Raw genomic sequence first — 23,920 nt, 5'->3', positions numbered from 1 at the left:
TGCCCACTTCTATGGGAGTGTATCTAAGGGACTAAATGTAAACATCTGGTCCCAGTTCTTTTCAGTTCTCTCATCCAGTAGTGTATTTTTCATTACTTGGGAAAGGAAGCTGTCTATATATGCTTAGGACTGATTGCTTGGGAGTATAAAGTTAAACATGGACTTGTAAAGATTGTTGTTTGCCTTGGAAGAAAATCAATAAATTTGCTGGGTAATTTTTGTGTAATCAAATTTAAAGTTCTTTGACTTTCAGCCTGGTCCCTGTCCTAAAGGCTGGATATAACCTTATGTTCATTAATCTTCAAAGCTAAATATTTGAGGTGTCAGTGGTGTAGACTTCAGTCATGATATTTGGATGCAGGCCATTAGTAGCTGCCAGTAAGGGCAAGAAAACAATAATAAGTGAGTAGGCTGCTACAGGATACAAATGGAACATTCTGCTTGGAGCAAGCATGATTATAATGGCCTTTCTTCACAGAATGAGATTTTTAACCTCTTCTCTAAAATAGTCTGCCTGTAAAATAAGGTCTGAAGCATTCATTGATTATTGTAGGAGTGTTCGTATTATGATACTGTTCAATTAGCTGTGCTCCCTAGTTTGTCTTTCCTCAGAGGGCTGATAATAAGTCATTTTATTACTTTAGTTACTCATTATTTTACTATAGTTGCTCATTTATTACTTTTTTTAATAGCTCTTTAATGTGCTGATGTCACTTTACAGACACTGAAAATGCAATGACCTAACACATTTTTCTCACATTAACTGCAGAATTACTTGTTGTCCAAGTAAGCACAGGCTTTGCGATAGAAACTCTCTTCAGAAATACAAGTTTTAAAATAAATGTTTTTCTTCCTGTGCTTTGAATACATTTTCAGAAGTAATATCAGTCATTATAAATGTGTACAACTTTCTGCATTTCAGAGAGTAAGCTTATAATCATAGTTTATGACAGACTATATTATTAACTTTCTGCTGAATTGTCAACTTGAGGTTTACACTGTTGTATCCTGCAGAAGAAACAGTGTGAGTGCACTGACAAACACAATGTCTAGTATTGTTTTGTATAGGTTCTTACGTCGTTGCAATATTTGAGTGCTTTCAGTTTTGTGCTAAATGCTTACCAGCTATCATGCATGAAGTGATATACACCTTATATATTTGCATTCCAAAGTTTAAGATAACTTACATCAATAAAAAGAGCAGTCTGGGGAAAACAAGGAATTTTTACTTGTTGGAGCTATTTGCTTCAAATAAGTTACAACAAAACCAGATCAATTTCTATATTATTCAAAAGCATAGCAAAAGCAGACATCTGAAATTAGGGTACCTGTCAGCTGCAGTACTTGGAAACGTTTCTGGATACTTTTAAATAACTAGTTTGAGAAAGCATATAAGTATCACAGTAGAGTCCAGTGAATAAAACTTTCACAATGAGTTACAAAACTCTATCAGTGCCACGCCAGAAACTGGATCTCCCCTGGTATGAGAGCTGAGGGGCGTGTGGAAGTGATGCCATTAGTCTCAAGGCAGTGGTGACTTTGAACTAGTCATCAGGCTTATATTCTGCTAGCATGTAAGGATCAACAAAATTGGAGGTAATACTTTATCTGTAGTCTTTACAGGCTGAAAAGATTAAAGACAGGTGGAACTAGTGAGAGAAAGGGACCGAGTACAAAGCAAATAGCAATGCTGGTAATTTCAGAGCTGATTCCCCCAACATACAGCTAATCCAGAAACCCAGTTTTGTCCAACTTTGTGTGTTTTTTTAGATTGCAAATCTTAGGAGACCTTGATAATGAGTTCCTTTAGTCCTTTCTAAACTAAGCTTAGGGATTTCAAAGATATGCCATATTCTGCAATTTAATGAAGGGTTTATAAGTGTTCAGTCCTAATCCAACTCTGCCTTGATTATAAACAATGTTAAGGTCTGATTGCTTTTCAAACAGAGCAATGTTATGCCAGAGTTGATTACTTCTGATCCCTTTGCACCTACCTCAAAAATATTAATAAATTGCACCTGATTTGTTTGAAAAGGTATAGTTGTTTTATCTGTGATCATGGATAAAATACAATCTATTTTGTATGTTGGAATTTAATAGAAACTTTTCTGGGTGAAAGACCTACTGAACACAACAGACTTGTAAGTTTAATTCATTTGTTGGGGAAAAAAACACCACAGGATTCTTGCAGACTTTAACAATCTCAATTGAGACTGAGGTGTAGGATTTTGCCTATCAGTTTGCCATCATATTGAAATTCAAATTTTTATCAAGGCATTGCAGAAGTTGATGGAAAGATTCTGATTGTGTGTTAGGGGCATTTCACAGAATGGCTGGATTGGAAGGAACCTCTGAAGATCATCTAGTCCAATTGCCCTGCCAAAGCGCGTAGACCTGAAACAGGTTGCACAGGATAGCTTTGAGTTATGAAGCTTAAGTATTAATTACTAGATATATTTGCTTTAAAACGACTCCAAGATGGTTCATGGCATCTCTTGATTTTAGAACATAAAGTCTAAACTGTTTATTTACTTGTTCTTAGTCAAGAAATTCTTGCTAAGAATCCATTCTTACTAAGAAATTGTTGATTTTGTATTTAGAATTGTTTATGGCAAGTGTTTTTTAATTGAAAACTGTAATGTATGAATAATTGAGAGAAGCTCAGCATAAATTCTTGAGTATCTATGCAGAGGAAATATGCACGTTTAAGCAGAATTTCCCCAATTGGTTTGCCTTCAGGCAGAAATCATTTATATTCACATATAAAAAAGAGAATGTTAATATTGCAAAATGAAGTACTAAAAAGGTTTAAAAAGGCAAAAGTTAAAATGGCTTATGAAATTTCATATGCTTTTGTGTGTGCACATTTTGCAACTTTATTTTAATTACATAAAAATATAGTTTCTTTTTAGGCGATTCCTAAGTATAGCCAGAATAAAATTCACCTGTGGGATGGGTGGCCCATGGGCACCTTCTACATTAATAGAGCTTTATGTTGTTATCTGTGCAGCAAGTCTGCCAAGCCCACTTAAACAGCAAATCCTCCATAGTATAATGGAGAAATGCCCTGCTTTACAATCTGATTGCATAGTTGCAAACAGCTGGTAAATAAAACAAACCAGGGTGACAGCATTTGTGAGGAGAGATTAATTTGTTCCTCACTACCTGTGGAGTGCAAAGCTGTCACTGATAGCAGAATTGCTGCATTTGTCCAGCCTGTCTATTTAACAATGTTATGTTTCCACCATAAGGCCCAGTATCTCAGATCTCCATACTGTTGTATCCACAAGCCCAGGTCAGACACTGGAAGAAGCCAACCTAAAGTGAATCCCACCTCTTTGTTCAGGAACAAAAGCAGCTCATATTATCAGCTAAAAGATAGGTTTTGTCTATTCTTGTGTCTGTATTGGAGATTCCTTTATGTAAGCAACTTGTCTTGGTTTAAAATGATACCCAGTGAAGTTTGTGATTTTTGTTAAAACATCAACCTCATCATTATATTTCTCTTTCTTTTTATAGTGAGAATTGTCACTGTGTGGGCCAAAAAGGGGAAAAGGATTTAAATATATAAATTCCTATGTATTTTTTTTATATAGGAAGCTTGTGTGCTAGTTAAAACATGACAGTGACTTTAAGGAGAGTCATAGTTCTAGAGATTTAGAGATTCTCTATCCTTTTGGGCAGGAACCTGTTTGTTCTGCATTTATACAGTACCATTTCCTGTGTGCTTCTACAGCACTTGTACTTGGTGAGTACTGTGAATACATTTATCAGTGTGTGCTGTGATAAACTAAAGCTGGATGAGAGCGTGCTGCTCCCTGGCCAAGCAGAGTGCTGCTGTCTCAACATGTACAGCAAGTTCTTCCTGTCTTTCTGTCTGTCTGGAATTTGGATCAATGTCTATCCTCAAGATATTAATCTTTTTTAAAGTGGTGGGAACCTGCTGTCCTACTGACTTCTTACCAAATTAGCTTGCAATTCACTCCGAAAGTAGCTGAAGAGCAGGATGATCATATGGGCTTGTTCCCTGTGGAACGTAAAAGTGTCTTTTTGTACTCTTCATTGTCTGGAGGGAACATACATATTTATATGACAGACCAAATCCAGTAGTAACCAAATCCCATTGGTTTATCATGATATTCCCCCCTCCTTGCCCCACATTGCATATCCCAAACTACTAACTAACTTCTCAGATTTATTCCTAGTTGTGATTATAGTTTTCCAAACTGCTTTTTCAGAAAAAGGCATGCAGGAATAGTTCAGACCTGTAAACATACTCACTTGATTCCAAATCCCATGTCTTTGACTACATAAACCTGTTGCTAAATTTTACACTCATGTAGAGACATATATTTTAAAAGAGTTTCCACATTAGGGAACTTTAAAGACATAAAGAAGCCTTCCCTTAATGGGACATGGAATTCTGCATGCTCAGTTTGACCATTTAAGGCACTTCCAGACCTTGATTTTCACCACATCAACTGAAGCTAATTCTCCTCTGTTTTTCTGCACTATCTCACAAAGTGATTATATTGTTTTGCTGATTGCTTAAGAATTGAATATATAAGTTGGCTGGGAAAAACTTGATTGTAGAGCATAATTTTAAAAATTTAAGCAGCAAATTGCTAGGAGTTAGTCTTTGGATATGCTGCTTTTCTCTGCCAGCCAGTAGCAGACAGAAGCAGCCATAAATCCTGCTGGATTCTTGGGAGGACAGATTTTAAAGGTTTATTAAATAACTGAGCTTATCCTCCTGCAAGTGCAGAAAGTAGTTCCCTAGTAAATGGCATCTTATTATTACAGGGTTGTTACTGGTATTGAGCTACAACTACTGTCTTGAATTGTTGTTATAGGAATTAGGAATGTTTTCAGTTCAAATTAGCATAGTCTTAAGAAAATCTGGAAAAAGTTTCTGAATATGCAACATGAAAGCAGAAGGGGTCTGTTAAGTTCATAAAAATATTTTTCATAAAATTTTTTTTATTCTTATTTTTAAAAGGTATTGGTAGGTAATGAAGATATTTTGAATGAGAGAACTCAGGTAGAATTCTGTAGTGTTCCTATTTTCAATTCTGAAATGAAATCCGGTGAAAATGTAATGCTTTCTACACGCTTTTGCTTCCGTTGATTTAAATCAAGGTTTATTATTAAGCACAGGAAAGTAATAATATTCTTTACACTAAGAAAAACTTAAGTTTCCTTAATCCTTTCATGGTCACTCCCACTTTCCTACCCTGATCTTCAAATGGAGAAACTTTTAGTCCTGATATAATAACTGGGGAGAGGTCTGTATTCTTGCTTTCTAATAAGCTCTTCAAAATATTCACAGCAGTGCACAGGTGCTAATTCTAAAATGTCATTTTCATTAAAAGTTTTGACATATGAAAAAAGATCCTAAATTAGTTTCCATTCTTAGGAGTTCAGTGATTGTAAAGTTCATTTTCAAGTCATGAAACTACTGGAAAAAAATGATTGCTGTCTACATTGAACTATGAAATCAAAATATTTTAGAAAAAACTTTTGCTGTGTGCTTGAATATAATGTGTAGCACTCAGGTGAACTGTTTATATAGACACTTCTGTACCAATCGTATTCTAAATGTTTTTGGTATCAAATATTGGTCTGTTTGCTTTATGTGCATGTTCATAAGACTATGACATTTAATGAAGAGATCTTTTTAAAGTATGGATAGCCATGAGTAAATTATACTGTGTTTGATCTGTGTTAAAGATTCAAAGTCCAAGATATTTGAATAGAACTTAGAATAAAAATGTAATTAGGTTACATCCCCAAAGTCTGATATATCTTTAAACAAGACTGCAAATGAAACTTTATTAAAACTTCAAATGAATTATTTCTTTGCTTTTTTAAATTCTTTTTCCCTCTCTTCTCTTTCATGTCTATTACTGACATTGCTGCTTGTATTTTACCTGTCTTTTCCAGGGTGTTTTAATTATTTACTGCTTAATGACTAGTACTGAGATGAAGCTACCCTCTCACTCATGGGTTTTTTTTTTCTTTGCTTCAAAGCTTTGAGAAGTCTTGGAATACTCTAGCTGGACCAGCAGTTGTCATCATAAACTTTCCTGGAGGCAGTGTTTCCTTTCAGTAATTGATAAAGGAGCCTGTTTCCAGAGATGCCTATCCAGTGTCACTGGGAGCTGATGGAATTGCATGTCCTCAGCCATTACCAATGATCTGTAGAAGCCATAGGTAAAGCAAACATGAAGCTGTTAATAAAAATATATGTTACTCTTCAGAGGATCATTCAGGTTGGTTGGGATCTTAGCAGGTCATTAGTCCAGCTGCTACTCAAAGTACACTTCTGAAGTAAATCATCTGCACCACAGAACAGCTCCAGTGCTGGAGCACTGCATCTGATAATAAATTTATTATTGGAACCTATGAAGAGTAAGGGGAACTGGGTAGAATCTGAACAAAATGTAAACACTGCCAAAAGAAGTATTTAAACCAAGGCAAGTATTTGACTTGACATAGCAAAAAAAGTAATTTAGTGAAACTAATCTGCTTCAGTGTCACTTTCTCCATTTAAAAGATAATGATTGTATTAATCTTTGAGGTTAAATATAACTTGTTTTCATTTAGTTCTATTGAATTTAAACTCTCAAGCCCTAAGAAACGGAGGTGCAAAAATATGTGCCATTCATCACTGAGTTTTCTGATGCCTTTTCTTTCTGCACCTATAGACATAGAAATATTTGTGGAACCTGAAATGGGAGCATCCCACTGAATGTGGGCCCACTCTCATCCAGAGCCTGGAGCCTTACAGTGTGAGCTTCCTGGATGCGTTTTGCATCCTTGGTAGTCTTTGCATATGAAAGCACTTTGATGCTCTGCAAACGTGAAAGAAGGCTTGAATATTATTGTGAAGCAAGAATTCTATTCTCTCTAAAATGGGTGTGTGATCATTTAGCTAATGTTCAACATTGTTTGCAATGTTGTCCTCTAGATTAAAATTGATGTATATCAAAAAGTGTTAATTTATATATAATCAAACAAATCAGAAGAAGGCATCTGACAAGTGCTGCTTTCATAAAATGTGTTAACCTAAAAAGATAAAGGAATTTTAATTGTAAACCAGAATTTTGTGTGTTGGTTCATTTGAATATGAATGTAAGACAGACAAGTTAGTGGAATTTTCACTTGGGGCCTGTGTGGTTGTCTTTTTTTTTTTTCCCTTGCTGGTCCCCAGTACCCCATTCCCAAAGCAGCTGTCATTTCAGCTGCCTGTGGGAAAACCCTCTTGTCTGCAGCTCGGTAGTGCTGGCAGCAGAAGGGGAAGGGATTAGAGAGCAGCCAGGCAACCAGAAAAGCCAGCATTATCCCTGCCTTGTGAGGTGTCTCTGGGAGAACCCTTTAAGCAACACATTTTTAGAACACGTTTGACATCGCTGTGTGCTGGTGGTGTGATACAGCACGTGTGAACTGTCCTTCTGTGGATTCTGCAGTCTGCACTGCCCTCTAGGTTTGTATAGGTGTATTTTGAGTGCTTGAGCTTTAAGGCAAGTAATATAGGTCCTCAGAGGACAAGACTATATATGCTGTAATGCTCACTGGATTACTACAGTTATGATTTTCTTTCCAGACAACACACATTTGTTTAAGTAATGTAAACAGAAATAATGTACCATCCTCTAAACTGCAATACCAAGGACTAGCCTGGCAGTTCTTCACCCAGAGAAGGGAAGATAAAATATTGTCTGTTTGCACTGCAGTCAGTCCACCAATGCTACATCTCAGGTTGTGTGAAGCTCAACTTTCCTTTTCTCTCTTCCTTTCTCCTTTGTGTCCTCAAGTGCTCTACTTCTCAGGCATGATTTCAGCTCACCTTAGGCAACTTGGACTCCAGGTAAGGTCTGCTGGTGCATTGTCAAACTGGAGAAATGGTCAGAATACCCTGTGGTGAGCCAGCATGGTCATTGCAACATTCTTATGAGCTGCCTATGTCATTTGGTCAAGCTCATGGTGGAATCTTTCTGAAAAAAAAAAAGCTTCTGTAAAGTAAATTAATATAAGGTTTTATCCATTATCTTTAAAATATTCGCTTTGATTGTTGTCTGATGGTTGGTTTTGTTTGAGATGGATCTTGCAGAGTTACGAAACCGCAAAATTTTATCTTAAATCCCTTCCGCAATTTTTTTCTTGTTTTTTCAGCAGGCACGTGAATTCAGGTTATTGCATGTGAGAGCTGTCCCAGTGGCTTCTTTACAGTTAATTTTACCTCAGGAGTCTGAGGTGGTTCAACTGTTTGCTGAATGAGAGCCCTGTTTTATGTTTCTTGTGAACACACCTCTGTTAAACACTTTTGTAACAATCTTTGTAGATAGAAAACTGTAGCAGATTTAAGTATTTCAGCGTGAATAGTGCTGTCAAAATTGAATGTAGAAACTGAGCATAATACAAGTGGTTCAAGCAGTTAGACCAAACTGTAAGTATATATCTTTTGAAAGATAATAACATTTTTGGTTTTCGTTACCATTAACTGATGCTTCAACCAGATTTTGTGTTCTCATTGTATAGTGAAATAACTGATGGCAAGAGATGCTCTTGATTAAAACATACCACAATAAAGTTTATTGTTCCTTTAGGTTGTTGTTTTTATCTACAGTGGAATATTTTCTGAAGCCCTGTACAACTGTTTGCAATTTAGAATTAAATGTGCTTTCTGCTTCTAGTGGTGCTGCTGTGGCAGGGTACCTAACAGACCTGTCGCTTTTCTTGTGCAGTTGTTTCTGTGGCATTATTTTCATTGGCAAATATTCGAGCTGATAGAAAAGGAAATCATTAGGTGCTCTCAGTATTGCTGAGGCATGGAGCTAGAGCAGGTCAGTCACTGCATTTTGCAGATTGTGACATTTTAAATTACCTGTACACTACTGAAAGCAATCTGTGGACCTAATTAACACCTCACCTAATTAAAGTCAGGACTGTATGTAGAGAATTCTAGATAGTTTAGCACTGCCTTTATTTATTAAATACCACACTATTCAAATTTGAGTTGCTAATTTCAATATTGAAAACTTCAGGTTTGTGTGCTGTTTTCTTAAGTGGGAGTAACTTTTTTTTTTCTCCTTCAAGTAATCAATGCACTGCTGAATGAGTTCATTTTAATGCACTCAATCATGCCTCTAATGTTTGTAGCTTACGGGCGCAAGCATCAGTAATGCAGGAATGTTATATGGCTTTAGTTTGGGCCATTTCATAAAATATTCATGGAATCAAAAATGTGCATCAAAATAGCAGCTGGGAGAATTACATTTATGTGCCTGCTTTTATGGCAGCTTCACATTTAAACCCATTTGTGTTAATATCTAGTCAATCTTTCTACTTAAAAAAAAAAAGCAAAATAGTAGTCTCCATATATACCCTTTTTCGTTTGATATCTATTTTGATATAAAAAATCTGTGGTTTTGGATTGGGTTTTAAGAAGGAGAATTATAAAGGAACTTTTAGATGATCTAAAAACATTTCTCTTCAGTATTTAAAAAATTACATTGAATTATTTTCCTTGAATGAAAAGATTTATTTTTTTTACTTTGAAGCAACTGAGTGAAAACTATAGCAAAAATCTTTGTGTCAGAATAATGTCTTATATTCAAATGTAATTGTTTAAAACTGATTTTCTACTCCCAAAATTATATTGTGACAATGTTTGCCTCCCGTATTTAAGACTAAACTCTTGATGATAGGATTTCTTTTGTTATGCCCCGAGTTATATTAAACTATAAAAAATTATAAAAGTGTAAAATTTTAGTAGTGGTAGTACATATGTTGTAAGAGTTGCCATTCTGGTTTTTGATTCCTTTTATAAGAAGGAAAAAGTGACATCGGAGATTCTCCAACTCAATTTGGTATCCACTGAGAGAAATTCTGCATGGCGGTGTGAGAATAATATGCAATTGCTATTAATGTTGCCAACTGAAAATAGCTTTACTGCTTTGTGTAACATTCTGCAATTTTTCAAACATGGATTTCCTAGAAACACCTTCTGGATTTTCTCTTTGAATTCCTAGACCTATAAAAATACATTTCTGCAAACTATTTCAAGTGATTTTGTTACTCCATTGTTTTTCCTCTCATTTTGCTTTTTTTGGTCTTTTGGTTTTTTTCAGTTCATAATAAAAGTAATTTAAAACTCTGCCTTGTCACATCCTAAGTGAGATAAAAATGCTCTTATTCTCAGAAATGTTCTGCAATTGGCTAATTACTTTCTTTTAATGTTTTTCAAGATTTTTAGATGGCATTCTATGTATGTCTGCAGCCAACACTTGCAGTAGTTCCATGTTTAAAAATTAGAGTGCACTGGCCAGATCAGTTCTAGCTGAACTGACTCATGACATGGCATAAACTCGCCAGTGCCCTGAAAAGATTATTTTCCCACAACATTTGAGTTTCACGTAAGCATTATGGATTAAATAAATATGTCATTTGCCAGTGGCAACATGAGATTTCAGGTTATTTTAATGGAAGAATAAATTCCAAAGTCTAAAACGTTTTACCTTCTGTGAATTTGAGAAGTGTCCACATAGCCAGTTTTATTTGGGAGAGTCTTCAGTGAGCACGTTCCCAGCCATGTAAGGGCTTTCATGTCAGGAATTCTATCTCTTCCTTATTTAGGAAACTAGCAGGTATTTTGCCTTTTTGTTCAGCACTTTCTATTTAGTGTTTCTGTGAGCAGATTGTTTCACTTTTCACTTCATAATCTTTCTTGGTAATTCAGTGAAGCCAAATGTAGTATAGATTCATTTGAATATTACCAAAAAAATCATATTTCTTTCATATTTTGAAGCTTGGTGTAGATGGATTGTTTCCTAAGAGGTATCATTGAGATCTGGCAAAAGGAGTGTCAGGTCACAGCTCTTATGGTTTGGCCAGCTCTTGAGGACTATGGGGTACATGGAATGCATGAGTTCGATTTCTAGTCTGACAGAAACTTTCTCAAGGGGATACTGCAAGAGGGGAAGCTTGGGTAAGAATCACCATACCTGATAGTTCTAACAACCTGAACAATAATTCTTAAGATTGCAAGTATTATTTACCTAAATGATGGGTCCTCTTAAGAGATCACGTTAGAGTGTCTTAGGAGAAGCTCAGATGCGGTGTTCAGCTTCAAGGTGATACCACTCATTTGTTTGCTGCTTCCCATTCCTACTAAAAGTTTTTGAGAAACACATGAATCAAATTCTATTAAAGAATCCATTACTCGTGGAGTGTATCCCGATGACTCAACTGTATGACTGTACCCTTTCAAAAGAACAGTATATCTATTAATGAACTTTGGGGAGAATTCCAAGAAGGAGTCTGTATGTGTTTATGAGAATCCGAGTGAACAAAATGCTGGATCTACCTATTAGCATTAAATTTTAACTCAGCTTTCAATCATTTGTCACAAAGCCAACCTGATCTTCTCCAATATCTTAAATCTGCATTTAGCAACTTGGATAACTGGAATTCTGTTGACTGCTGAGTTGACTGTGCCTTAAGAAGTTATCTGGCCTGGACAGACAAAAACTCGGATTGGAAGCCTCTTGAGAATGGACAGGGGTTTTCATCTGGCTTTAGCTAGTCTACATCTCTATTTTCTGTACTATCAGGGAGCCTGTAAACAGCTTGTACTGGTTGTGATAATTTCCCTGTGCCTTTCTATTTGTGCAGTCTGATGTCAAGTATGGGACATTTTGGAAAGATTGTGTAGAACTTTTCCTGTTTTGCCAGTGTTTTGGACCGTCTCTCCAATACCTGTCCCTAGCTAGAATGGAACTGAGTAAAGCCTGGTATCTCTCCTTCCACCTGGCACTGCACTCTTCAGCACCTGTTGTCTCCTTGGGGACTCTTACACAAATTGTAGGCTGTAGAGCCATAAAATTATTTGTCTGTGACACTCATTTAATTCATTGTGTCTTTGAAAGGGGAGTTTCTTGTTACTTGTCAGTTTTAGTTGAACTCGTTTTAATCATCAGAGAAGCTTAATATGAAAATAAATTTAATTCTAATAAAGATGAGTTATGTTTTATATTGCAAAGTTGAAAGCATGGTTATAAAGGGGTAACATATGCAAAAGACAAATCTAAATTGAGTTAATAAGAGAAATCTGTCATAGCTGTTCTGCTGCCTCTAGGTTGGCTGGAGGCCTGGGGAAAATAACCTCATTTTCTCCATGAATGCTTAAAGAGGATCCTTCTCCAAGCTTTTCTCCCTTCCTTTCCTACAGCTGGGAAACAACTTTTCTCCTTCCGGGTTCTTTTTGAAGTTTGAATGCAGCACTGAAAAAAAAGACTGCAAAACAGCAATAATTCCTTTTAAATCACCTCTCAGAAGAGGTGTAAACTACAACCACTTCTAAGTGAATTTGTTGTATGGTTTATTTCAGCTTTTAATAGAAATAGTAGTTGATATATTGACGATCTATGGGACAAGATTCCTCCATCACACACACACACAAACTTATAAAGGCAAGGTCACGTTCACAGTTCTCCCTGCTGCAGAATAGTCTTTGCTAAACAAGACACTGTGACCAGAATGCTTTTTTTAAACTTTTCTTTTAATGTAAATAGTCTTATCTTACCTGCTTCCCAGCAGTTTTTCTGTACCCATTAAGTATAAGAAAAAGCTTTTCTGTTCTTTCCAAGAGCTTTGAATTTCCACTGTCAGCAGGTATGGAAATCTCCTAGATTGAATTGTATGCACAGAGATAAATCCAGCTGAAGGTAGAGGGAAAACTGCTTGCTTGTGAAAATGAATTGAATTCTATCTTCAAACTTTCCTTTGCCTTAAAGATGTTTGAGTAACTTACATTTGAAGGCCTTGGAGTATATTACTTCAGGCTCAATAATTAACCTATCAATGGTTAATGCCCTTGCAGTAAATGTACTAGATAAACTCACCAGAGTTGGCCTTGCAATAACTGTTGAATAAATTACTTTGCATGATAATTCTTTTTTTCAGCAATTAAATGGTTTGAATGAAGATTTTTATTTTTTCTCCACAGTTTTGATACCTTTATTCTCCACATTTCAAATCTTTCAGCACAGGTTTTCATTATGGAAAAAGAAACTTGAGGAACAGTTTCAGTTGTGATTATTTATGCATAGGTGTGATTTTGATGTATGAGAATCACAAAGGCTTTATGAATCTAGAATAAATTTATTTTCTAGAAGATCCTGACTTTGCATCCATGAAATCACACCCGTTCAACATTGTGAATTTACAAAGGAAAGCTAATTTTAAATGTGATAAATTTAAATTAGAGCATTGCTGGGTGCTGTGAGATTTGGCAGTATTTTCCAGCGATCTGTGAGTTATGAATTGAAGAGTCTTGAAACATCTGTGGAATGTTTGGCTGCAACTTACTTTTAACAATAAAATTATTATAGACTACGAACTTTTACAATTTTTTTTTGACTGCACGTTTGATCGTTGATTTTAATTACAAATGATGTTTTTCAGGTCACATCATGAAAGCTGCTGAGCATTTTGAAACATTTTATCAGCTAACAGAGGGCACACCATGGAAGGATGAGACAGGCTGTGCTTACACTTCACTGGCATGTCAGCATCTCTGGAGAATTTATACATTGCTAGCAGACAAAATGCTCGAAAATAAAGAACACCAAGAGGCCATCAAAACGCTAATAAAAGCTTTAAAGATGGCAAAAGAAGGTAGGTGGAAAATAAAGCTTTCCCATTCCTTCGTTTGATGTGTGGGCCATGATTTTCCCATGAGTAAAGTAGACAGTGTCAAGGGTTTGACTGGGTGATTGTTTCCTATGAAACTCAAACACAAATACTGTCAATACACTTGTAGATCTCACTAAAGCAGAAATGCCTTCTTGCTGACAGCAAAGAAACTTTTAGGTTCCTCAAAGCTTTATCTCCCAAAAAAACCTTCACAACCTTGTGGGAATAATAATATAAAACTGTGAACCCCTAATCAGAAAGTGAGGTCACTGATGGAAGCTTAGGTCACTGATTTTAATTGGCTGGTCACTGTTGATTTGGCAGTTTTTGACTGATTTTATCTCCTGGAAAAAAGTTACCTTTTCACTCTACACAGTTATTTAATACTCGAAAAATACAGGTTTTTGTCATAAGCAGCAAAATTTTCTATCTTAATACACATAAATGCTTTGAAACCTAAAGTAAAAAACTACAGAATCGCAGAACAGCAGAGGTAGGCAGAAAGACCTCTGGAAATCATAAGGTTGTCCTGAGCAGGCTGCCTTGGACTAAATCCAGTCAAGTTTTTAGTATTTCCACAGGTGGAGCCTCCATAACTGCCCTGGAAAAGATTTACCACTGTTCAAGCACCCTCACAATGAAGAAGGGTTTTATTTAAATACATAATAATTCAATATTTATCAGTACATACATTAGGGGGTTTTAATTTAATAATGTATGCGGAATATTAATCTGTGACCTGGTCTTTGAGTAGTAGTTGCAATAGATAAACCATCAAAAATGGCAAAAAAATTGAAATATTTTCCAAATTTTAAAATAAGTTTTTGTGACAAATAATGTTATGACTCTACAGGTCATAATACAAGCTTGTAGTGTTTTCTACAGCTATTGTCTATAATATATGCTTAAATCACAGCTACACTTAAACTTCTCCTCTTAATATTTAGTGTAGTAACTAGAAGGACTGCTGATGAAGTTTCCTATCAATGTCTTCTTATTGCTAGTGAAAATTGCTGGATATTAAAGGATTGTCAGACTGGATCTGATGTCTTTCCAAAACTTTTTTGACCAGGCAGATGTTCTGGTTCCCTTATTTCAAATCAATCACTTTCACATCTTCCTGAGGCATGTATCACATATCACTATGCACAATACATGTGCTGTTGTTCTCTTTAAATTTAAGCTTTAGGAACTTCTGAGGAGTTCTCCAGTCCTCGTTCCAGAGCCATACTGGCTACTGGATGTTATCTGTTATGTCCATTCTGTCCTTCTGGACCATCATCTATGTTTATGTATTTTATGGATTAGGATTAGATACTACCCACTTCAGACTGTCAAAATCTTCTTGAGGAAGAAAGTTCTCTATGTCCCGAGCAACTTTTAACTTATTATTCTTCTGTGAAACTGTATTTCTGTATCCTTTTGTCTTATTAACCCTTTTAAGGGATATTGAATATTGGAAAAGACCATCAGGCTTTTTGAGTTTTTGAGGCTTTTAATAATTTTAAGGAGCATATTAAGTGCTATAGATAGAGCACTGCTATGGTATCAGCAATTATTATAATTCAAAGACTTTCAGAACTAGGTGTAGGCTTCTGTGTATTTGGACAGAAAGAATTAGTCTGACAACTGCAAGCAGATAATCTCCCTTTTCATTTCAACTACATTTATTTATGCATTTTACAAAATATCTTGATATGCAGTTATGCTTCAGGTTGATTGTGTTGGAGCAGATTGATATTGAGCAACAGAAAGATTGGATTTTTGGCTATTTTTAATTTAATTTCATCTACAGGGGTTGGGGTTTTTTTGGCTACTCATGTTCTGTAGGGAAATTTTTGAATATAGTCTGATACTTTAAGAAGTTACACAATTATTTTATATTTATTTTGGTATCAAATAGTTGATTTTCTGTTGAGGGAGCCATGCAAAAGGACCAGCAAGCAGTGTTTGTTAGACCAGTATCTATCAGTGAAATAAAACCTGGCATGGGAAAATGTGATGCACCTTAGTTAGCAACAGCCTATACAGAATTTTCTGTAAGTACTGTTTGCAAGTGTAAATTACCCATTTTTTTAGCTATTTTAGCCTACAGTAGCTTGTAAAACAGACAGGAGAATAAGAAAGATGAAACTGGTCAACTGATTCTCTCGGTATTTCACTAAGATTCACATTAGCAAAATGTGTGAGTCAAGATGTATCTTGTGTTTATATATTAAAGTTTATTACCTATTTGTAGCCACTTTTATTTTATATTGAGTATATAGAGAGACTACTATAATTTTCTAATGTGAAGATACTAGGACCATTATTAAACAATTAATAACTGAGAACCTTACACATGTTAGTTTGATTGTACTTCATTACTGAAAGGTATTTTCTCTGATTTTGCTGAAACTTCCTTGGTGAACTTTGCTAGAATCTATAGCCTCTATTTTTAATTACCACTACATGTTTTTTGAAAGAGATATACAGCAGGGGTAAGGAGAAGAAAAAAAATTACTACAGTATTTTAACATCTGTATGTTATTTAAGCACCTGCAAGAGCTGTCTGTACCGATGTCATTTTTTTCAGATCATGCTGGTAACTCTACCTTTAACCCTTTCTTTAGGAGGTGATATGAAGATGCAAGGAGAAGCAGCCTATTGCTTAAGTCTAGCATACCATTTTTCTGGAGAACATGAGACAGCATTAGCAGTAAGTTTATTCTTTGCTTTAGCTTTCTCAGTGCCTTTCTCTGCCTCCTCGGCATCTTAGGCATTTGCAGAGTGGAAAACTTGGAGAGACTTGGCTCATGGACCTTTTATAACTCTATCTAGTTCTGTAGGCAGGGATCCATGTGGCTCAAGCATTTGTGGTTCCAATAAATTCCAGAACTGATGTAGTCCAGGTTTCCTTGCTTGGATCTGTAGAAACAATGTAAATCGACAGTTCAGGTTATATGTGACTGGCTTTCCTTTTCCTGTACATGTGCATATACAAAATAGTCTCTATTTAGTTAGGGTTTTGTATAAAACACCAGTTTTACAAATTAGTTTGGTAAAGTGTATTTGTAAGCAGCAATGAAAAATATATCAGTTCACACATTGAGATTGTTAGAAAATCAGTAAGTTAGAAGAAATATTAATTACTTCTGAAAAGCTCTAATGCTGATGCTGTGGACACTTGAGTTCAAACTCCTTCTCTGACGTTTCCCTTGAGCCTTAATAATTCTAAGACAGGGAGAGTTGTACATGTGAAATTGTAGTGTAGAAGGAGGGTTTCCCTACTTCCTTATAGGTCAGCATGAGAGGAAAGATAAGCAGCAACTTGATTCTTTTGTGCCAGTCATCAGTCACAATCCTCCATGATTCTCCTAAAAATGTTCTGTGGAAAACAAATTTGTATATATTTTTCATGATTATTGCAATTAATCAGGTGGATAATTACTCTTTCTTTTTGTTCTTTTAACTGCAGAATGATTCAGTATTCTATTAATGAACTTGTTTTATGGAGGTCATTTGTTATGGTGCTTTTTGTTTTGGTGGCTTTTGTTTTGTTTGTTTTTTTCAGAAACAGACTAATAGAAATCCCAGAATAAATTCATATATTTCAGTATTACCTGCTTGGCTTCTGCTGTGTAGGAGAGGTTCTAGATTTCTGTCTTGTAATGTCCTTTTACAGGCTTTTTTTTTCATTTATGTTATGATTTTTTTAGACGTTATCGACCACCTTTATACATAATTTTCAATGCTGAAAGTCCTATCTTCTGCATAAATCAACTGAATCCTGGAAAGGTGGAGCCTGTTCTCAATGAATTGCAGTTAAAGCCTGTAGCTGAATGTGAAAATATTTCAAAACTAAAAAGCTCCATATAACTTTATAAAATTGTACCTAATAGTTGCAGCAGCAACAAGAATATGATATTTGATCTCTTCCAGGAAAACAGTATGATAGATTAGATGAGAATTTTTCCTACTTCAAGTTTACCTGCCATTGGTTTTTTTGCCTGACAAGTGTGCTGGCATTCTTACCTGAGCAACTTTTCTCATGCTCAGAATCTTAAGTTTATACTGTATAAATTCTGAAGAGCAACAAGATAAACAAATGTGCTAAATAAAGAAGCCTGCATGCATGCTTAATCTCTCCAGAATATACAAAGGATCAAACTGCCCTTGAAAGTGTCAAAAATATTAGTTGTCCTGGCATTGTTTCCTCAGGATCAATTTTGCCTACATTTTATAGCTATTCCTTTCCCTTCATTGCTCTCCCATGTCTCCTGTCAAAAAGTTACAGCAGTCATTTGGAAGTTGCATTTCTTTTTGTTGCATGCAGATTTTTTTTTTTTTAAGGAAGCTTCTGAAACCCTGAATTTTGTAATGGACTACTATTAATTTTAAATATATAATAGGTTGTGTCTAATGTTTTTAGTCCTAAAAAAACACCTGACAGTTAAGGGAAGCAATGTGCAAGGGCAAAAACAAAGGATACCTTGTGTTAAGATTATAAAATGTTATTTTAACAGTAATGGAAATACCACTACTTTTCAGTGTTAATAATACAGTGGCATATTCTAGTATAATGGCATTACCAATAATATTACATGATAAACTTTTTAAGTACTTTTATTCAAAAAATATAGTGTGTTCCATGGGACAAAGAAAAGGGCATACAGTTCTAGCTCCTTTTGTCCTTTACAGTGATCAATATAAACAGCAGTAAAATATCAGTGGTTGACAGTGCTGTTGAGCAGAAGTTGTCTTCACTCTCCAGTTGGAAATCATTGCCTAAAATTTACCCTTCTGTTCTCAGTTTAATGGTCTCTCTATCCAAGGGGAGCTCAGATGCTTACGGAGATGAAATCATTGCCTCCTGTTCCCAAGGGCCCACTGGTTATCATTACACATAACATGCAGACAATACTGCTAGGAGCCAGTTTGCCTCATGGTAATATGTAGTTCATCACCAGCTTCTGTAGCATGCTAAAGAGGTCTTGCCACACAGCTTGGGACTATTCGGATGTAGACTCAGGGGTCTCAGCAGTTATTTCCCTGCTTTGCATCAGTTTTCATCTTCTTTATCCCTTTGTGCTGTGGTCCACCTCAGGCAGTCTCCTTCTAGGGGAATCTGAAAGGAGCAGCTGTTATAGGCACCATTTCCTCCAATTGTTGCCACTTGGTTCCTTTTGCTCTTTAGCCTCCCCCAACATGCACACACAGTATCATGCATATGAACTTGTTTCTCTTTCATCCATGTCTTCTAGCAGGGCAGAGAAGCATATGTTCAAAATAGTCATTATCTGATGCAGTAATTAAAGATTGAAATGATTAAGCTGCAGCCTATTCTATAAAAAAATGCAGTCGCTTTGTATCGAATGGGCTGGTTTTGTTAGAGAAGGGTTTTTATTTGCTAGGGACTTGGTGTTTAACATGATTTGATTTGGTGTATAATCTGTATAAATTAGTTTAATTTGATCTGATATATATGATTGATTTCAGTGGAGCTACTCAGATGTAAAAATATAAGTATGTGCAAGTTTAAAAGCCTGAGAACTAATTACATTCAATAGCAGTGGGATATGTTCATAGTATTTTTCATATCATCTGGTTTGTAATCGAGCCTAATGTTTTTTCCACGAAATATTAATAGTTCACATTATATAGATTTCATGTTAAACATTATTGATTTTGTCATGGAGAGTTCTCTATCTAGGCTAATTTTAAAGTAAAAGTTACTGTTTACTTTTTTTTTCCTCAGACTCATTATGCAAGCAGAGTATTAAGTGAAACATTTCTGTGTCATTAGAAATCTTGCATAAGCTTGATGTGGGGATTTATTGGGGTTTTTTCTTAGACCAGGCTTTCAAGAATGCTTCAAAGTGTAGGGTATCATGGATTTTTTCTCTTTCAACTAGATTTGCATCCCAAGTCATTAGGAAAATTCCAGTCCTCATTCCTCATCTAAGTGCTACGGTTTTTTCTAAGTTCCTTTATTTTGGATATTGAATCCTGCGTTTCAGAGATGTTACATATTTAAATAAAAGAGGCAGTATTCATGAGTACTGAGACTCATGCGAAGCTAAATGTGGTAATTTATGACATAATGCTATCTGCATGAATTGTCAGAATTATGATACATAAGCCACAGGCATAAAATTAACAAGAAAATTTATGAACTTGCAAAGACATCTTCACATTCAAAATGACCCTATTGAAGCAATCAGAAGTATTAATGACCATAAACTTAATTTCTGAAAAAGTCTATGTCAAAACAACTGGAAATTTTGTCTCCTCCCATGCAGCTGGGGAGAATATGAGTGTATCTGGGGTGCAGATATTCTGTATTTGGTATGTACAGCATATTTTATCTGATTACGTCTATTATATATAATTATAAGGATTATGCCCATATGGATGGATGGATGGATTTGGTGAATCAAGGAGGATCTTAGCAAGTAAAAGAACTCCAAAAGGTAGAATAAATGGTATCCTCTTTTCTCCCAAACATTGGGTAAGGTGGTTGAGAAGAATGAGCGTGTGGAGTTAGAAGGCCGAACTTCAAGTCAGTGGAGTCTGAGTAGACCACTGAGTCTAGGTTTAAGCTTTCATTATTGTTACCACAAAAAACCCCTCTCAAATGGAGACTCACAATACATATTCAAAGATAGTATTCAATGGAAATTATTTCAAACTTCCTTCTTTTAAATCATCCATATTGTCCTTTATTCAACTCTAAGTGATATTTAGCCATTAGTAATGAAGTGTAACATTTTCAGCTTAGCAAATGGCATCACGTGCTTGGAAAAACATCATAGCATACCAGTTTAAGAAGAGGTCTCATCATTCCTAGAGGCTCCACTTTCATTAAAGTGATTTTTAAACTGTTTTTAAAACTGTATTCATATAGGAATGTAGTGGGGTTTATATCTGAAGAATAAAAACCCAAAACTATGAGCCTTCTTAGAAGGTAGGCACTTCTGATTGATCTTGACACTGACAATAGATTGTGTACAGAGAAAGGAGTGGCTCAATTTTGAAACTGATTAAATTTCTTGTTCCTGAAGGATCCAACTGCTGCTAGAAGAAGCAGTGAAGTGCTGGTGAAGATAATACAAACAAAATTATCTGAGAGAATTATTATTGGGAGTATATACTGACAAAATATACTGACTCAAATGCTGAGGGAATTAAGAAATTAACTTTATTTGTGTTGAGAATACTAAAAAAGACCTGGAACTTCAGGAAAGAGATGAATGTCTGATCATTCAACTAATTTTTTTGTTGTTAATTTAGCACTTAATTCTTAACGTGGAAGACAGTTCTAACATTTTATTTGGAGATGAAAATTAACAGTCTCTTAGTGAAGGAAGGATTTCTTCTGTTGGTTTAATGTAGATAAGATTTTTCCTATCTTAACCAGTTTCTTGAAAACCTGGGAAAAAAAATGTTCTGATTATCCCTGAGACGCAGCAATGCTACTTTCCTTCAATACTTTTCCATGCACCACACAGATTTGCGCCTTGGTGTTATGGTGTCCACTACACTTGCCTTGAAACATGGTGTCATTTTCCTTTTCAATCTGTGGTTCAAATTGTATTTTGCTTGGTTAGTGGCAGCACAAAAACTCCCTTCAGCAATGTGGATTTTTTGTCAAAATAAATGTGCCACAAGAACGTCCTCTGTAAGAAAACTCTCTCAAATGCAGTACTGCTGCAGAATTACAGTAGTCTAGCTTTACAAAAATTATAGACCATGAGAAACAAAAAATATTAAATACATAAAAAATCTATTACCTGGTGATAAGAAATTCATATCACATTTCCATGTTTTCCCACAGCAACAATGAAAATAAATGGCAAGTTGCTGATATTGACCTTACTCTTCAGGAGTCTCATCCCACAAGAACGGCTACCAAAACACCATGAATGGCTGGATTTCTATTTCATCCATTACAATTTTCAGTTTACTCATTCATACACCCCAAAAGAGTAGGACAACTGCAGTGAGTTGAAGGTTTGAGTGCACAATCCATTAGATAAAACTATAGCACCTTTCCAGAATTCTAGTTATCTGACCACTGGTGTTCTCAGGAACCTGAGTACAAGTTGGTGACAAAAAGTTTAAAACCTCAATTTTGAGGGCTATGCCTGGAGGACATTGATTCTTTGTTTCTAGTTCTGAAACAGCATGAAAGTTGCTAGGTTTAGATATAAGATTATGTAACCTTACTTAAAATATATATATTAAGCATCCTGTATTTAGAAGTTGTGCTATTTAACATATCAAATGTGGTTTCCCAAACTTCAAAATCTATTTCTGGTAATATTTTGACCCTATTTAAAAATGATAAATTTTATTATTTTATTGTTATTAATTTTTTTTTTATTGCCTTACACACACATGCAGACACACACACAGACCCACTTTCTGTATGAGTATGGAGAAGTACTGGAGGGGAGTGCAGGGCAGCACTAGTAAAAGTATATTTACATCATAAGAGATATTCGAAGATCAAGAGAATCCTTTGTATAACTCTGAATTATTTCTGTGAAATTGTTGCTAACTGTTAAGTTTGAAGTTAAAAGAAGGAAACTGCCCTTACTGGGGGTTTGCTCAGCTCTAATATCTTGAAAAAATGAGGACAAAGCCATAAAAATTCCTTAAACTGCTCTGCTAGGGAATAAAAATATCTTTACATCTGGTTTTCACAAGGCATGGAGGGCAGAGCACTTGGCAGTCATGGAGCCTCAGCTCAGGTCCCACCTTTTTGGTGTTGCTGCTGGGATGAAGCAGCCTTGTGTGTTCTCTGCTGGTGTAGCCAGTGCAGGTGGCTCTTCCTTGTGCTTTCCCAGGTTGGGAGAGAGATTATGGACACAGACAGGGTCTGCTTAGGGGAAAGAAGGTTACAATTAGTCCCCTTGCCCCAACTGAGAGTTCTAATCTCCAATAACTGTCTTCTGTCAGTAACAAGATGTGATTTAGGCATTTTCTCTGTACTCTATTGAAACTTTTTTTAGAGTAGCTAATAAAAAAATTCTCCTTTTCTTTCCCCCCCCCACCCCTTTTTATTTTCCTTTTTTTTTTTTTTTAAACCCCTGCCAATGCGAAGTTTCCCCTCATTTCATTCCCACACTGGATTTCTAGCTTAGGTGTGCTATACCTCAGGATCTAAAAGCTGTACATAATTGAGGGAAAGGGATAGCTACAGCATGTCTAAGTCCATAGCTTATCTTATCTGATAACAGTAACATACAAGATCCTAGGAACTGCCAGCCCATTACTGTACATTCATTTGTGAAACTGCACATTCTATACCCAGGGCTGTAGCAAATGGCTGAAAAACTGCAAGAAATTTTTCTAATTCTGTTAGATAATCTCCTTACAGAAGTCAGACTCTTAATGTGTTGTGAGAAAGGAAACATTTGTACCCACACTGTACAAATTCAGGAATTTCCGTACTTAAATGCAAATGTATTCATAATCTGGGAGGTTTTGTTTTCCATTGTATAGTTAATTCTAATGAACAGATGATAAAAAGAAATTCTGTAAAGTAAGGCCTTTAAAATTAGATTGGTTTCTCAAATTGGTATAGTTCAAGCTACAGCAATTCACTTATTAAATATGTTTTTGAATTTCAATTCAGTTATTCTCAATGACTTCAGGGGGACAAGTCATATACTCAGGTGTAGGCAGATGCTTAACAACTTTGCTTGATCAGAACCATCGATGGCTAAATTGGAAAATAAGTCTTGATTCAGGCATTAGATCTTGAGGAATTTAAAATTTATCCTTTGACAGATAAATAACCTGAGAAGTTAAAACACTGACGCATGCCAGTGTAAAACCTAGAGCTTGGTGCCTCCTTGCTAAAAGCAATTTGTTTTGCTGTTTTGCTTTCAGCTTATGTATTATTTCAGAGCTGATCAAAAGAATTGGTAGCAAAGTGTGAAATAAATTGGACTTCTAAATAAATCGATTTCACATTCCTTGCTGCTTTAAATGATTTTAGTAATATTAATATTTAAAATATTTCTGTCTGAAATCTTTTTATGACTACATATACCAGTAAAGGTCCCCATTTCATTCAGCTGTTCTTCATAGTAGTATATTACACAATAAACATTGTGTAATATACTACTATCTTTTAGCACTGAAATGGATGCAGAAGATCTCAAGTGTCTATTTGCATCTAAATGACTCAAGTTTTATTCAGTCAATAGGAGTCTATTAATCCTTTTACTGC

The 23,920-nt window shown here is 35.5% G+C and overlaps 1 protein-coding gene across 2 annotated transcripts in view; it reads left to right on the top strand.

The window, feature by feature from the left end:
* TTC29 (tetratricopeptide repeat domain 29) overlaps positions 1 to 23,920 on the top strand; it is a 117,704-nt gene that overhangs the window by 32,295 nt on the left and 61,489 nt on the right. For both annotated transcript variants that reach the window (XM_032110315.1, XM_032110314.1), the window contains 2 exons: positions 13,468 to 13,680; positions 16,311 to 16,396. In XM_032110315.1, the coding sequence (XP_031966206.1) occupies positions 13,468 to 13,680; positions 16,311 to 16,396 (299 nt within the window). The remainder of the gene's footprint in view (positions 1 to 13,467; positions 13,681 to 16,310; positions 16,397 to 23,920) is intronic.

The sequence above is a fragment of the Corvus moneduloides genome, chromosome 5 (assembly GCF_009650955.1).
Source record: "Corvus moneduloides isolate bCorMon1 chromosome 5, bCorMon1.pri, whole genome shotgun sequence".
Lineage (NCBI taxonomy): Eukaryota > Metazoa > Chordata > Aves > Passeriformes > Corvidae > Corvus > Corvus moneduloides.
Note: the sequence above shows the minus strand (reverse complement) of the source record. Positions and strands in the feature narration are given on the sequence as shown.